The 13416-nt window shown below is 35.4% G+C and overlaps 1 protein-coding gene across 2 annotated transcripts in view; it reads right to left on the reverse strand.

The window, feature by feature from the left end:
* Positions 1-521: 521 nt before the first annotated feature.
* Positions 522-13416, reverse strand: part of Acvr2a (activin A receptor type 2A) — a 69657-nt gene continuing 56762 nt past the window's right edge. For both annotated transcript variants that reach the window (XM_051184728.1, XM_051184727.1), the window contains 7 exons: positions 11975-12118; positions 10237-10380; positions 8763-8908; positions 7351-7465; positions 4347-4485; positions 2086-2216; positions 522-1177 (listed from right to left, as the gene is read on the reverse strand). In XM_051184728.1, the coding sequence (XP_051040685.1) occupies positions 983-1177; positions 2086-2216; positions 4347-4485; positions 7351-7465; positions 8763-8908; positions 10237-10380; positions 11975-12118 (1014 nt within the window). In that variant the 3' untranslated portion in view covers positions 522-982. The remainder of the gene's footprint in view (positions 1178-2085; positions 2217-4346; positions 4486-7350; positions 7466-8762; positions 8909-10236; positions 10381-11974; positions 12119-13416) is intronic.

Below are 13416 nucleotides of genomic sequence, written 5' to 3' on the forward strand. Positions count from 1 at the left end.
AGATAAAATGAAGAGCTTTCCAGTGTCATAGCTCACTTAAAATTTTCTAAATCATGCTTTATGTTTTCAAATATTTCCCAAACACAGCACACTTTAAAGAAAAAAGTACTATTTAAGTATGCAATACTTTGGGACCTGGATATAAGATGAAAGGAAGAGGGGGAGTGGGGGGATAAGTGACACCATTTTTTTTTTCTCTATTTCAAAAACAGCACTTTGTTTTCCCTAAATTACAAGCCAGTATAAGAAAAGCTAAAACACTGCTTTACAAATAGCCACTTACTATTGGCACTAAGCATAGCTTACCATTTTTTTCTTAAATAACACAGTGAATTTGTAATACCTTGTTATAAAACATGGATTGATTTATTCAAATTTTGTTAGTGTTTTCAATTTTATAATTTAGCAACCGTGGAACTGAGGTATACCTTGTTGAGGGAGGTTAAAGTAATGCTTGGAAGCCTCTTTACTGTACCCCACTTTGATGACTTTATGTACACAGAACAGCAGCACACTACACATTCACAAGCTGTGTCATGTTGGCATTACAATAGTCATTTATAGAAACAACAGCAAATGCAATAAAAAGTTACCCTTTTAAAATCTGAAATGAAAAGTTTTTGATTTAAAAAAAATAGCAGTAGTTCATTTAAGGAATTAGTGTCTTTTGACAGACATTAAAATCTGACGTCAGTTTTCAAATACTTGATTAGCCAGGTCCAAAAGATCCTTGATTTGGAGAGAGCCACATTCTTCTTGTACATTTATAGTTTGCAGTTTTTCCCTTAGACTCCCCTTCATATCTGTGCTGCAGATGATGCAGTAAGTCTCCCAGAGCCATTGCGGTCCACAAGGAGCTGCTTGCGTACATGTCCCGGAGGCATCCTACTCATTTCACACAGAAAATACACTAAGCAATTTCCTTAGCTTAGCAGCTCCAGTACAGAGTCCCAATTCTCAGTGTGCATAGATGGTGCCACCATCATAGACTAGATTCTTTGGGAGGAAAGTCAACATTTGTCACCATTGTGACCACTGTTACAATGTCCTCTGTAGTAATGATATTTGTTAGTCTTTGCATCTGGGTAATTCTTTCACCTACACATCCAGCTGATAACCTGGCTTCTGCATCGTGATCCCAGCATTCTTCTATCGTTTCACAGAGCATTGCCATTCCCTACAAGGAAAAGAATAGTCAAACATAACAGCTATTATTTCCTGATAGGAAACAGGCTAACAATGTCATAACGAAATAGCTATTTTCTTGGGTCACAGTTTCTTGATCAGCACTCACTTTGGACTCATCATGGTTAGTCTCAAACTTTTGATCCATCTGCCTCAAGCATGTGAGATACCATGGCTGGATCAAAACTTTTATTGACTTATTTTACCAGCAAAATAAGTCACTTTTCCAAGCATTAGGCACCTATAACATACATATGTTTTTAAGTTTCATATATCCAGTGTTGATAAATCTGACCTTTCAATGCTTGACCTTTTCAAGTAGACTCACAACCAAGTCTAATGTGGATACCAATTTTTTTAATCATTTTCTTAGTAGATACCAGCATTTCTCCCCTGTATTTAAAATTAAAAGGCCACCCTTGAATCTCTGGTTTTAGGGTGTAGTTACTTATTTCTATTTGGGTTTCTAGTAAAACTAACCAAATTACTAGCACAAATCTATGCTGTTCAGCCTGATCTAACTGTAAAGTGAAGTCTTGAATGCCTGAAGAAATTAATAAGACTTCATGGTGTAGAGAAAACATGGTGCTTAATAAGTGTTTAAATGGCATTGTTAGAAGGTAATGAATGATCAGCAAGGCTATTGAGCTTTCCATGGGCCAGGCATTTGTTTCCTCATGGAGCTTTCAAAGTAGGAGATACTTGCTTGAACTTAACTAGACTGCTTAGAGAAGAACCTTCTCTGCAAGGCTTTGTGACTTCAGACAAAACCCTAATTCTGCCTCTGAACTCCAATACAAAACAGCTGTGTGTAAATTGCCTTCCCAGAAGAGAAATATGCACAGAACAGAAACACTATTCTCCTGAAAGTTGTTTTCTTGAAAAGGTGTATAAACTTACTGCATGTTTCTGCCAATAATCTCTTAAAACAGGCCTCTTTTTTTTATGCACAACAACTTCCTGCATATCTTCAAGAGACGGATGTTGACCGATTTCCTCCTCAAAGGGCAACATATACTCATCTACAGGTCCTGAAATGTAAGAAGAAGAAAATGGTTTTAATCCTTCCTGAGTAGTACAAGCTTCTCCAATGCTACAACGCTGTAATGAGGAATGATGGACCCCAGACATACTACTTGTATCACGAGGGGACCAGAATCTAATTGTGAGAAATCAGAAGGTCTGTTTTTAGGAGTTTTCAATAGCTATTTGTTTAGGACAGAGTCAGACTAAATAGTTTTGGCTGGCTCTGAAATCTTAATCTTGATAATCTTCACAGGCTGTTTTGGAATACATATGCTGAATGCCTGTATCCATATATGAACTGTCAGTATTTAGAAACCAAAGCTATAAATCCTCTTCACAAGCTCATTTCCAGCAATTCCTATCAGAATGCTAACATTCAGAAGTGTTAGCACCTCTGGAGACTCAGTGCCTCCACCTATTATACTTACCTGTGGTGTGTGCAAATGTTCTACATGAAGAATTAAAGCACTTTGCAATTTTCTGTCGTCTCTAACAAGCATATTTACATTACTTATAATGCTGCTTATTTTTATATTCAATTCACAATCATATTTTAACCAGAATTCCCACCAAGTCAAAATATACCCTCATGACAAAATGTATTCAATAACATAAACAACTTGTTTTTCTTGGATCTCAGAAAGACAGAATGTGCATGTAAGAGTTAATAACTGATGTTCAATAGATTCTTATTCAGAAAAACACACCTGTACTTTTACTGTTATTTCATCTCCAAGTGAAGGTGACATTTGCTGTATTTTGTAAATAAGATAGCTCAGAAAGTTATGAGATTTTGCACAAAGGTATCTGACTATTATATAGTAGAGTTGAAATATGACTTGTCTGAATGTGTTATTTTAATCTATATAGTTTCTTCCCTTGACACAACAGGTCACTACTTGGCAGTGTCACTGTCAAGAGAGTAAATATACAAAATGAGCCTTGTGGGAAATATAAAAATGTACCAAATCCCTCAAACATAATATGAACTGTTAAGAGGCATTGGCCCAGCCCTGTACAAGTGCTTTAGGAACCATCTTTTATTACTACTAAACTTACTGTGTGTGTGTGTGTACTTGTGTGTGCATACATATAGAGGTCAGAGTACAACTTGCAAGGAAAGGTAGGCTACACTCTCACCATATGAGACCCAAGATCAACATCAGATCATGAGGATTGCCCACTAAACCATTTCCCCAGCCCTGTGAGACCTTGGGATAGATGAAGGAATACTTAACACTTCTAGTGACTTAGTACTACCACCTTAAAATTTCAATCTTTGGTTCACAGATCAACAACACTGGCATCAATCAACTGGTAGTTTGTAAAATGCATAGACTTCTCAGGACTTATTCCAGGCTAATTTTTTTTTAATGTGGATGATGGTTTCCCTGCATGTATGCACCATAGCCATGACTGATGCCCATAAAGGAAGAGCAACCAATGCTCTTAATAATAGCCATTTTCCCAGCCTCCAGAGACTTATTTTTAACAAGATCCCTAGGAGTTTGGTATGCACACTAAAGTTTGAGAAATGTTAGATTTTAACTAACAACTAAGCACAAATTTTAAGGCACTTACTTTATCAATGTGGTTCACTTTCCCTTTGGCCCTGATTTTGATAGCCTACTTTTAAGTATTTTAGAGCACATACAAGGCATTTAAGAAAAATCAGCATCTAACCTTTTCTTTTGTCATAAAAATGCCCTGGTAACCCCAAGCCCCACCAAGTAACTCTTAATTCTACACCACCACCTCAGGTATGACTGTACCCTAGTATAGTTACGGAATGCCTTATATACCAGGTCCCAGAACAGGTCATGCATACTTATCTCACTTTGTGGAGTTCTCTCTCCACCTTAACTGTGTATTCCAATAGGGCCAGCATCACTGGGTCAGTATGATATGAAGGGCTCACACTGAAGTTCATATTTTTCTTTTGTAGTATGTGCTATCTGACCTACTTCTACCTCCAAAATGTCAAATGTCACTTCATGTCCAGTCCCCCAAAATTCACCTTTCCTTCTGTGTCTTTTCAAGTTCATAAAAGAAAATGGAATAATTTACCTTTTTGTGTAATCCCTTTCATAAATGTGGCATATATACTTTAAAAAAAAAATGTTTTTTTCCCTTACCATCTGCAGCAGTACAACGAGAAGCCAGTTCCCACAGGACTAATCCCATGGCGTACATATCTATCCTCAAAAATGCATCTCTTTGGAAATTTATAGCGCCCTCTAACACCTCTGGAGCCATATACCTCCGAGTACCAACCTGAAAAAGATTTTGAAAGCAAACATACTCATTGACTTTATGAACTAATGTTTTTGTTTATGGTTTTATAGAAAGAAAACCAAATGTGGTCTATTTATCCAGGATAAAGTAATGAATTATGATTATAACACCATAGGGTCTTTTTATTAAGAAGGTTTCTGGATACTCCCAACAGACACAGGTTTACAGAACTTGTCCTCACTCATGGATGCAATCATAAAGAACTAAATAGTTGTTTGCTGGGAAGGATTGTATGGAGGAAACAAAGCACTCTGCATACAGTTTAAGATACATCTTTAGAAAACACTCTTTTTGGGGCTTCACTAATAAACATTTAAGATGATCTAAAAATAATTAGCCAGAAACACATTTTTTTAAATTCTACTTGTAAAAAGTCTTATTTATTCATGAATTCTTCTGCCTTAGAGATCTTATTTATATTTGTCCCCCACAACTGGGTATTTTGCAGTATTGTAATTGTGGTTACTAAGCTACAACAACTAGTGCTAGTTGGTATTGATTACATTTTTATTGTGAATGCTTAAAAGATTTTATGAACCACCTAGGTAGACTATAGTAGTACATTTAGATAGATCTAGAAAGAAGCTTAGACATGGGTGTTTTTCATCCTTAGGTAATGAATGGCAAGTGATCTTTGATCAAGACTGGTAATTATTTGCACATTTAGCAACAGTTTTTAAAAAAAAGACAGATCAGTAAAACTATAATTTTATCACAACACAAAGTAACTATCTGGTCCTTGCTGTTCTGCCATAACATTTTGACTATTTTCTGAATATCTCTCAAAGCCTTTTTCACTTACAAGCAAACTTACACCATCCAAAGTTACTTCTTTTATTATGAGACTATGGCTTATCTAATTTTACTCTAAGATATCCTGTTTTATGAAACAAAGGTGGTATGGTAGCAGAGAAACTCTTCACTCATGGAGGTAATAACTTAGTCGAATCTTGTAACCCAATTGTAAAGCATTAAAAGATGACATGAATGATGTTTTAAAAAAAAAAAAAAAAACAAAAACAAAATAAAATAAAGATGGCTAGATAGATGGTTCATCAGTTAAGACCACTGACTGCTCTTCTAGAGGTCCTGAGTTTAATTTCCAACAGCCACATGGTGGCTAACAGCCATCTACAATAGGATCTGATGCCCTCTTCTGGAAGGTATACATTCAGAACACTCATACATAAAATTAAATAAATGAATGGATGAATGAATAATAAAATAAAGAGATAGCCTCAGCATTAAAATATATATTAACATATTTATTTGTATAAATATATTAATAAATGTTTATTTGTGCATAATAAATACATATAAATATATATTTAATAATTTTAATTTTGGTATGACACCAAAAAAATGAAACTATTCTACACATACTGTCCTGTGATTGGCAATCATTACAATAAGCACAGAAATTTTTCTCTAGGCTTCCTACTCCATTTTTTACTAGTATTCTCCCTAAAACTGTCTCTATTCTCATTCACATTGGCTTTTCTAGTGTTCTACAATTGCTGACATAACCTTGAACCAAATCTCAAACTGTTGAATGTGTCATGGCTGTACACAGCTATGTCCCTGGGGAATCAAGATATGGAAAGAGAAAGAAAACTCAAAAATAACCCAAAATAATTCAAATGGCTTGAAAGACAGAATCGTTTAGCTTTGTAGGAAATGTCGTATTTCATTTTTAAGATGCAGGGGAGGTGTTGTGGAATATTTGTTAGCACTGTGTCACTGTGATTAGTTTAATAAAGAGCTGAATGGCCACTGGCTAGGCAGGAAGAGGTTAGGTAGTACTTCTGGAGACAGATATCTGGGAAGGAGGGTTGCCAGCCAGCAGGATGGTAGTACAGAGTAAGGGTAACCAAGCCACGTAAAAGAATGTAATTAAAGACATTGGTTCATTTAAGTTACAAGAACTAGTCAGGAGCAAGACTAAGCTAAGGCCAAGCTTTCATAATTAATAATAAATTTCTGTGTCGTTTTTTTGCAAGTTGGAGGCTCAAAGAAAAATCTATACTACAGGGAGGTTTTTTAAGCACATATGATTATGGGCGCCCACAGATTCCAGAAAAGGGAGCTGGATCCCCTTAAGCTGGACTCACAGGCATTTCTGAGCATCCTGAGCCAGGGAATGACCTTGGTCCTCTGCAGAGGCAGGAAACACTCTTAATTCCTTGACCATCTTCCTGCCCCTAAAGTGTTCTTATAAAAAAGGTGATTTTATACAAGTGAAAAATCTTGCCTAGCCTCACATTTTTCTGTGAATAAAATGCATGGGTACTCTCCTCTCCTTTGGCCTACCAAAATGATGCTAAATCTATTTATTCAAATCATAACTGGAGTTAGACAACTCACTCCAGTCTTTTCAGGAGATCTAAAGTCTAGGAATAATTCAAAGAAAAAACTTAAATTCATTAAAGAGTTAATAAAGAGCCAGGAACAAGAAACTATTATATAGAAAAATGGGAAGGAGAGCTTAGTACACTGTAGTGAGAAGTGACCCATTATCCTACACTGTTAGGGTAATGAATTAAACAATGAAAACTGAGTTAATATTAAGAACTCTCTAAACCAGAAACTATTATTAAGAACTGGATTCTTCTATGACTAATTATTTAAAAAAAAAAAAAAAAACCAAGACAATCCTGTCACAGAAAAATGTTGTTCTAGTGTTTGCCTAATGCTGAGTGGATAGCAGTGTAAAAATGCTGCCTTCTTAAAACATGTCACTCTTCATTAGATGATGACTCAGTCCCTACCCCAACTACTGTATTGATCTAAAGTAAGAAATGTGCTTATTATTTTCGAGTCACATTTAATATTGGCCATTCTTACCTGTCCATGGGTGTCACCTGCAGACTTGCCAGCCTCAAACTTTAATGCCAACCCAAAGTCAGCAATGCAAGCTGTCAGATTGTTTTTCAACAGCACATTCTTACTTTTGATGTCCCTTCAAATATAAAAAATTATTTTAAATAAGTTATCTTTTAAAAATTTTGACTGAATATAAGGAGAATATGCTATAAAAAATAAAGTTACTTAAAACTAGGAAAGGCAAAGAAAGAGTCCCAATCTAGCCAAAGTACACAGATGGAGTGACAAAACTGTCTTCACAGAAGCGAGAAGGAATCCTCCCAATAAAGTAGTTTTACAACAGCCATTCCAGAAATACATATCATCTATGGCACTCCCACATAATCATAAAATTAATATTTCTTTAAAGTAATGGGAACATTTCAGATCTTATAGTTACAAACTCCCAAAGAAACTGAAACTTAAGAAAAACAAAATTTTAATAGCCTTTAGTAAAGATTCCCACTTCAGAATGGCCCTTCACTGCACTGGTCCACTGCATGTTCACCACTGTAGGAAAGCCCCTCTGGGAATACAGAACACACAGAGCCTTTTACCATAAAGTATAGCCCAATACTTTGCAAAGTAGTCTATCAGCTGTAATGCTGCAAAGTAGTCTTTCTACACATCTGCCTCATCCAGTTCATCTTAAAGACAACTCCAGCAAGCATGTCTATGCGGTGACCAACAATTACACTTATATGTCATCATATTGACCCACAATAAGATAGAAGTAGAGTCAAATACTCCACAAACCAATTGGTTTCAGTATCAAAACATTTTCGGGGTCCCTATAGCAACTTTGGGGAGGACTGAGGGATTAGTTTGAATATATTAATATAAGGGAGACTCACTAAGGAAGATGAAAGAAAGTGGAGCCCTTTCTGAAGAAGTCATTCATGGTTTGCAAAATCAGAATCTGGTAACAAGGAAGTTAAATAATGGCAAACTAAATCTGTTTTCCAAAAACCCTTTTCCTTTTCAAGATATGGTAACCGTTCCTTCATTGGACAGCTCTCGCCTCAGTTATTTCTCCTTCCACTTTACCTGAAGGAATGAATGTATACTCATCCAGAAAACAAAGAAAATGCTTAGTCTAGCCTTAATTTCATCATCACATAGCTATCAAAAACTGCCTTTATACTAAATTAAAATTTTGAGTTAAAAGCATTTTTCCTTTAAGACAGAGAATACACCTTTATTCTCAAACATGGTTTCAAAAATTACACAAATTAAAACATGAGATCATTAAATTTCACATGTACATCCTAGTCAATCTCAAACCTAATTTATAAAAATAAAAATCTTTGCCTCTTCAAATAAAGTTTAAATTTATTAAATTTAAATAAGAAACATATGAGCTTAATGGAAAGACAATACAAATCTTGCTCTACCTGTGAGATATTGCAGGCTTGTGGCCATCTTTTAAGCCAGGTATATCTTCATGTAAATATGCCAATCCTCTAGCCATGGTTTCTGCAATATGACAAAGTTCATTCCAAGAGACCACATTAGCCTTAAGGAAGTCTGACAGTGAACCCTAAAGAAAAGAGAGGGGGGAAAACACCCATGAGCTCTTGAAGAACGTTTTACATAAATGGAAACTTTTCTTTGGATATGGAGGCAATGCATTCTTTCAGTACATAATAACTAGAGCTACTCAAATTTCCTTCTAATTCACATTAATGAAAACTGAACCACAAAATACTGATTTTTAAAAGCTTATTACCAAAATAAGTTAATTTCCCCGACTTCAGAAGGTTTAAAGAAAAACAGACTAAACAGACTAGCTAAAAGTCTTAGAAAAAAAATATTAAATCTTAAAAGCAAAACATTATGGGACTACACTAAAACAATAAACAACCACTAACATACAGAATATTCCTTAGGAAATGAATTCATGGGCACATAACCATCAAGACCTGAGTTCAGATCTTCAGACCCATATTAGCCTGTAACACAGTACTAGGAGGACTAGGAGATCCCTGGGAACACACTGGCCAGCCAAATCAGTGAGCTACAGCTTCAAACAAAAACAATACAACAACAACAAGCCCCTCGCCGCCCCCAAAAAAAGGAAGGAAGGAGGGAAGGAGGGAAGGAGGGAAGGAGGGAAGGAAGGAAGGAAGGAAGGAAGGAAGGAAGGAAGGAAGGAAGGAAGGAAGAAAAACAGGCAGGCAGGCAAGCAACTAAGGAAGACTCTAAAATAAACATAAACCTCCACACAAGGACCTTATATGTATTGACCTTATTTGTCTTTGGGTAGGGGACACCCACCCAAAATCTTGTCTAAAGATATTATGATCGTGAAAATATAAAATATAAAGCCAGCTACAACTTAACAAGGATGACACTCATGATACAAACCAAGGATCTTAGCTGGCCAGGATTATGTACAAAGATGAAGCAAAAAGATGAGGCTAGCATGTGCTACATAGAATTTTCTTTAAAAAAAAAAAAAATTGTAGCTGAAAATTGAGGCAAAAGCACATGTGCTTTGGTAATAATTCGAAGTTAGTGACTATGGGTTCATTGTTAAAGAATTATAAGGCAAAAGAAAAGACAAAAAATCAGGGCTCATAAAATCACACTATATCGTAAGTAATACATGGCAAACAATGAACACTGTCTATTCTAAAGTACCTAAGAAAAGTAATTGCAGCACAGAAAATCAAAGGCTAGGGGTTGCTCTATGATTAGTGGGTTACGTAAAAAGTTGTTCTTTCCTTAAAGTAATTTTGTAATATATTTATTCATGAGTGATATATATTTTGGATCAAATATTAATCAACTGTGATAACATACTGTTCTCTTGAAATACAATTTTGTAGGTAGGCCAAGTCCAGCTTAACAAACTAAGTATTTTACCTTTTCATGAAATGCTGTGATTAGCCACAGGTCCACATCAACGCTGGTGCCTCGCTTTTCTGCACCAATGAACTGTAGTATGTTCTCATGCTTCATTCCAGGTAAACTATAGACTTCATATTCATTCTGCCAGGACTGTTTGTCCTACAGTTAAAAAAAAAAAAAAAAAAGTATGGTAAGAACACAAAAAGTCAAAAAGTACAAGAAAACTACTCATTTTGAGATTACTGAGTAAGTTCTAAAACAATAACCAAATAAGCTAAGTATAAGTGACACAACAACAAAATAAGCTAAGTACAAGTAATCTTTTGTTACTTTTTTTATAAAAGAAATCTGTAAGAGGTAATAACAATAATACATAATAAATCCTTGATATTTAAGGAATCCTACCCAATTCCCTCAAAATCTACTTTTTCTGTGTTACTAAGTTTACAAACAAGGGTATTAATAAAAAAAATAATAATAATATTTTAAAAACTGTGTTTCTGTATCTTAAACAGTAACACATTCTACATAAGTTACTGCAAGCACTATATGGAATGACCACCTTAAATAGGTAACAGCCTCTCTTCAATCTGACCCACCCTCACTCCCACCCTAAGCTAACAATACCTAATGTTTTTAAGCTACCAATTATTCATTCCTACAGGTTATTTATGGCTACTGTATACTTACAAAAAGTTAGTTTCTTTCACTATGAAAGAGCAATGAAAAAGTGAGCTACACTATAATGTAATGGTAAGGAAATCTCTGGATCCAAGATTGGTTCAAATTCTGGCTTTTCCTTTGACTTTTATAAAATCATTCAATTCTCCAGTAAAGGAATGATTTTCTTGGTTACTAAGTGCTCACTGCATATATCATATGAACACCCAACATGTAAAATAAAAGGGCGGCTACTGTTGCTTCTACTCTTAATATCCATATTCTTTTCAATTGTTAAGAATCCTCACACATCGAAGTAACTTCTACAGAGCTTCCTACAAATCTTAGCACAACAGAACACTTCTCTTTCTGAAAGAGCTACAGTGCTGCCAAGATAAAGAAAGGCTCTATGGGATAGGCTTTAGATATGGTGAGAAGGCTAAGACTCTTAGTAACTTTGTAGTGATGGAGGTTGAGGAGGTATAGTTAAAACTTCAAAGCCGCAGGGGTGTGTTACCAGAGAAAGGGGAAGATGGAAGCCCTAAAGTCAACCAGCAATGGAGCAAAGCAGCAGCAGTAGGTCAGGACTTCATAAGAAGTTCAGCTGCATTTCAAGGAAAAACAAAGTCAACCAATACTTTGGAAACTTGAATCACTGCCTCTCAGAAATTACCAATAAAAACTGAAATAATTACATATAAACACTCAAAGTACAATGAAAAGAAGTCAAGATCTAGTCAAGTAGCTCCAAACAGGTATTCAAAAGCCAAGCACATAATCTGTTGCTCTTTCTTGTGAAGGGGATATTAAGACAACCAGTCAGACAGTGAGGTTATTTTTGACTGGAATACTCGACTTTAGTTTTTATTAACTACATGTACATTTATTATGACTCCACTATTGACAACAAGCCCAAGTGATGTGCTAAAGCATTCTGCTTCTCAGATGTGACTGAGAATACTTTCCTCACTCTCACAATTACTTTAGAACATACAGTTTGTGCTTTCAGGCTGTTTATGAGATACAATCTTCTAGCCAGTTACAGTTTTAAAAATACATAGGAAGATAGATTAGAGAACTTCAGTAAACATACCTGTATCGGAAATATTTTGACAGCCACATATTCATTGAGCAATTGGGCTTTCCACACACAACCAAATCTTCCCCTTGCTTTAACTTCTAATAGCTGCAATGGCTTCAAACCTAATAATGGGGAAGGTGGGGGTGGTCCTGGGTCCTATAGATAAATAATAACAATACTGTAAATAAGCACAACATAAGACATTGATTCTGAAATGAGAAAAAAAAAGTTAAGTGTACTAAAGAACACACTGACAGAACTGTGAACAGGCAAGTAACTGTAAAGTCAGTGTGACTTTAACTTTCAGCCTAAAAAAACTGAGCTTCTGGGGCATTAGCGGAAACCACTAAGCAGGCATCGTCTACAATATTAGCAGTGCTGCTACTTAGGAAGAGCAGATGAAAAAACTGAGCAGCCAGTCTAACCATTGTTCCCAAGACTTTCTGTGAACTTCAGAACACTCTTAATAGTATGCAATTGGCTTCATCCAGCTTATACTCTATTACAGGATACGGTTATGAAAAGTAGCAAAACAGCAAAATATAGTGATTTCTCAAAGAAAAATGTCAAAATCTACTACTTTCTTTAGTGGCTGTTTAATATTAACTTTTTCTTCATCAATTTTGTAGTACCCAGTCACTTTAAACAAGTACATAAAATGCAAAAAGCCCTTAAATGTTTCTATAGACAAACTGTTTATTTGTTCATTCTTATTTTTCAAGATAGTAACTGATCAGAAATAAAAATCATGTCCTGGGGATAACTGACAGGAAAAATAAAACAAAGTACATATAAAAATCTAGGAATGTGGTAGTTATAGTTGGAAACATGGAATAGTGAATAAAAGACAAGAGTGATACTATGATGAATTTTTAAAATAAGGCCAGTATAATGCATTTAAAAAAAAAAATGAGAATACCAAAGAAAATTTCAAACACTAATAGAATGGCAACCCTTTGCTGAAAGTGCTCTATCAGTTTATTCTCTGCAACTTAAAGCAAGAGTAAGAACCCTCTGGAAGTCAACAGAAAAAAGTAACAAATGTTTCAAGGGTTATTTAAGTTCTATAAGAAGGAATTAAAATTTCTGTGGCAAGAACAGGCTCCTGGTGGTACTTCAGATACTTGAAAGTGGCATTTTATCCAAGACCCCTGCATCTCACCCTAACTTTCTTCTCACTTTTTACATCTTTACAATGTTCAACTCCCTGTGGGCATCCTTCAGCCATTAGGGTATTTGTGAGTCTAAAAATTTGTAACAAGAATTAGCAAAGGAACAGTGCAAAGTATTATATGGAAAAAGAATGCAACTTCTAGGCAATCCTTACTTAAAGGATTGAAAACTCCTGTCCTGTGTCTAATTCTGAAGTCATGTATGTTTGAAATGCCTACAAACATTGCTATTCCTACCTAAAAATATGAAAGGTTAATAAACCCTAAGGGCTTCTGTTTAGC

This window comes from Phodopus roborovskii, unplaced genomic scaffold (genome assembly GCF_943737965.1).
Source record: "Phodopus roborovskii unplaced genomic scaffold, PHOROB, whole genome shotgun sequence".
NCBI classification, from domain to species: Eukaryota; Metazoa; Chordata; class Mammalia; order Rodentia; family Cricetidae; genus Phodopus; species Phodopus roborovskii.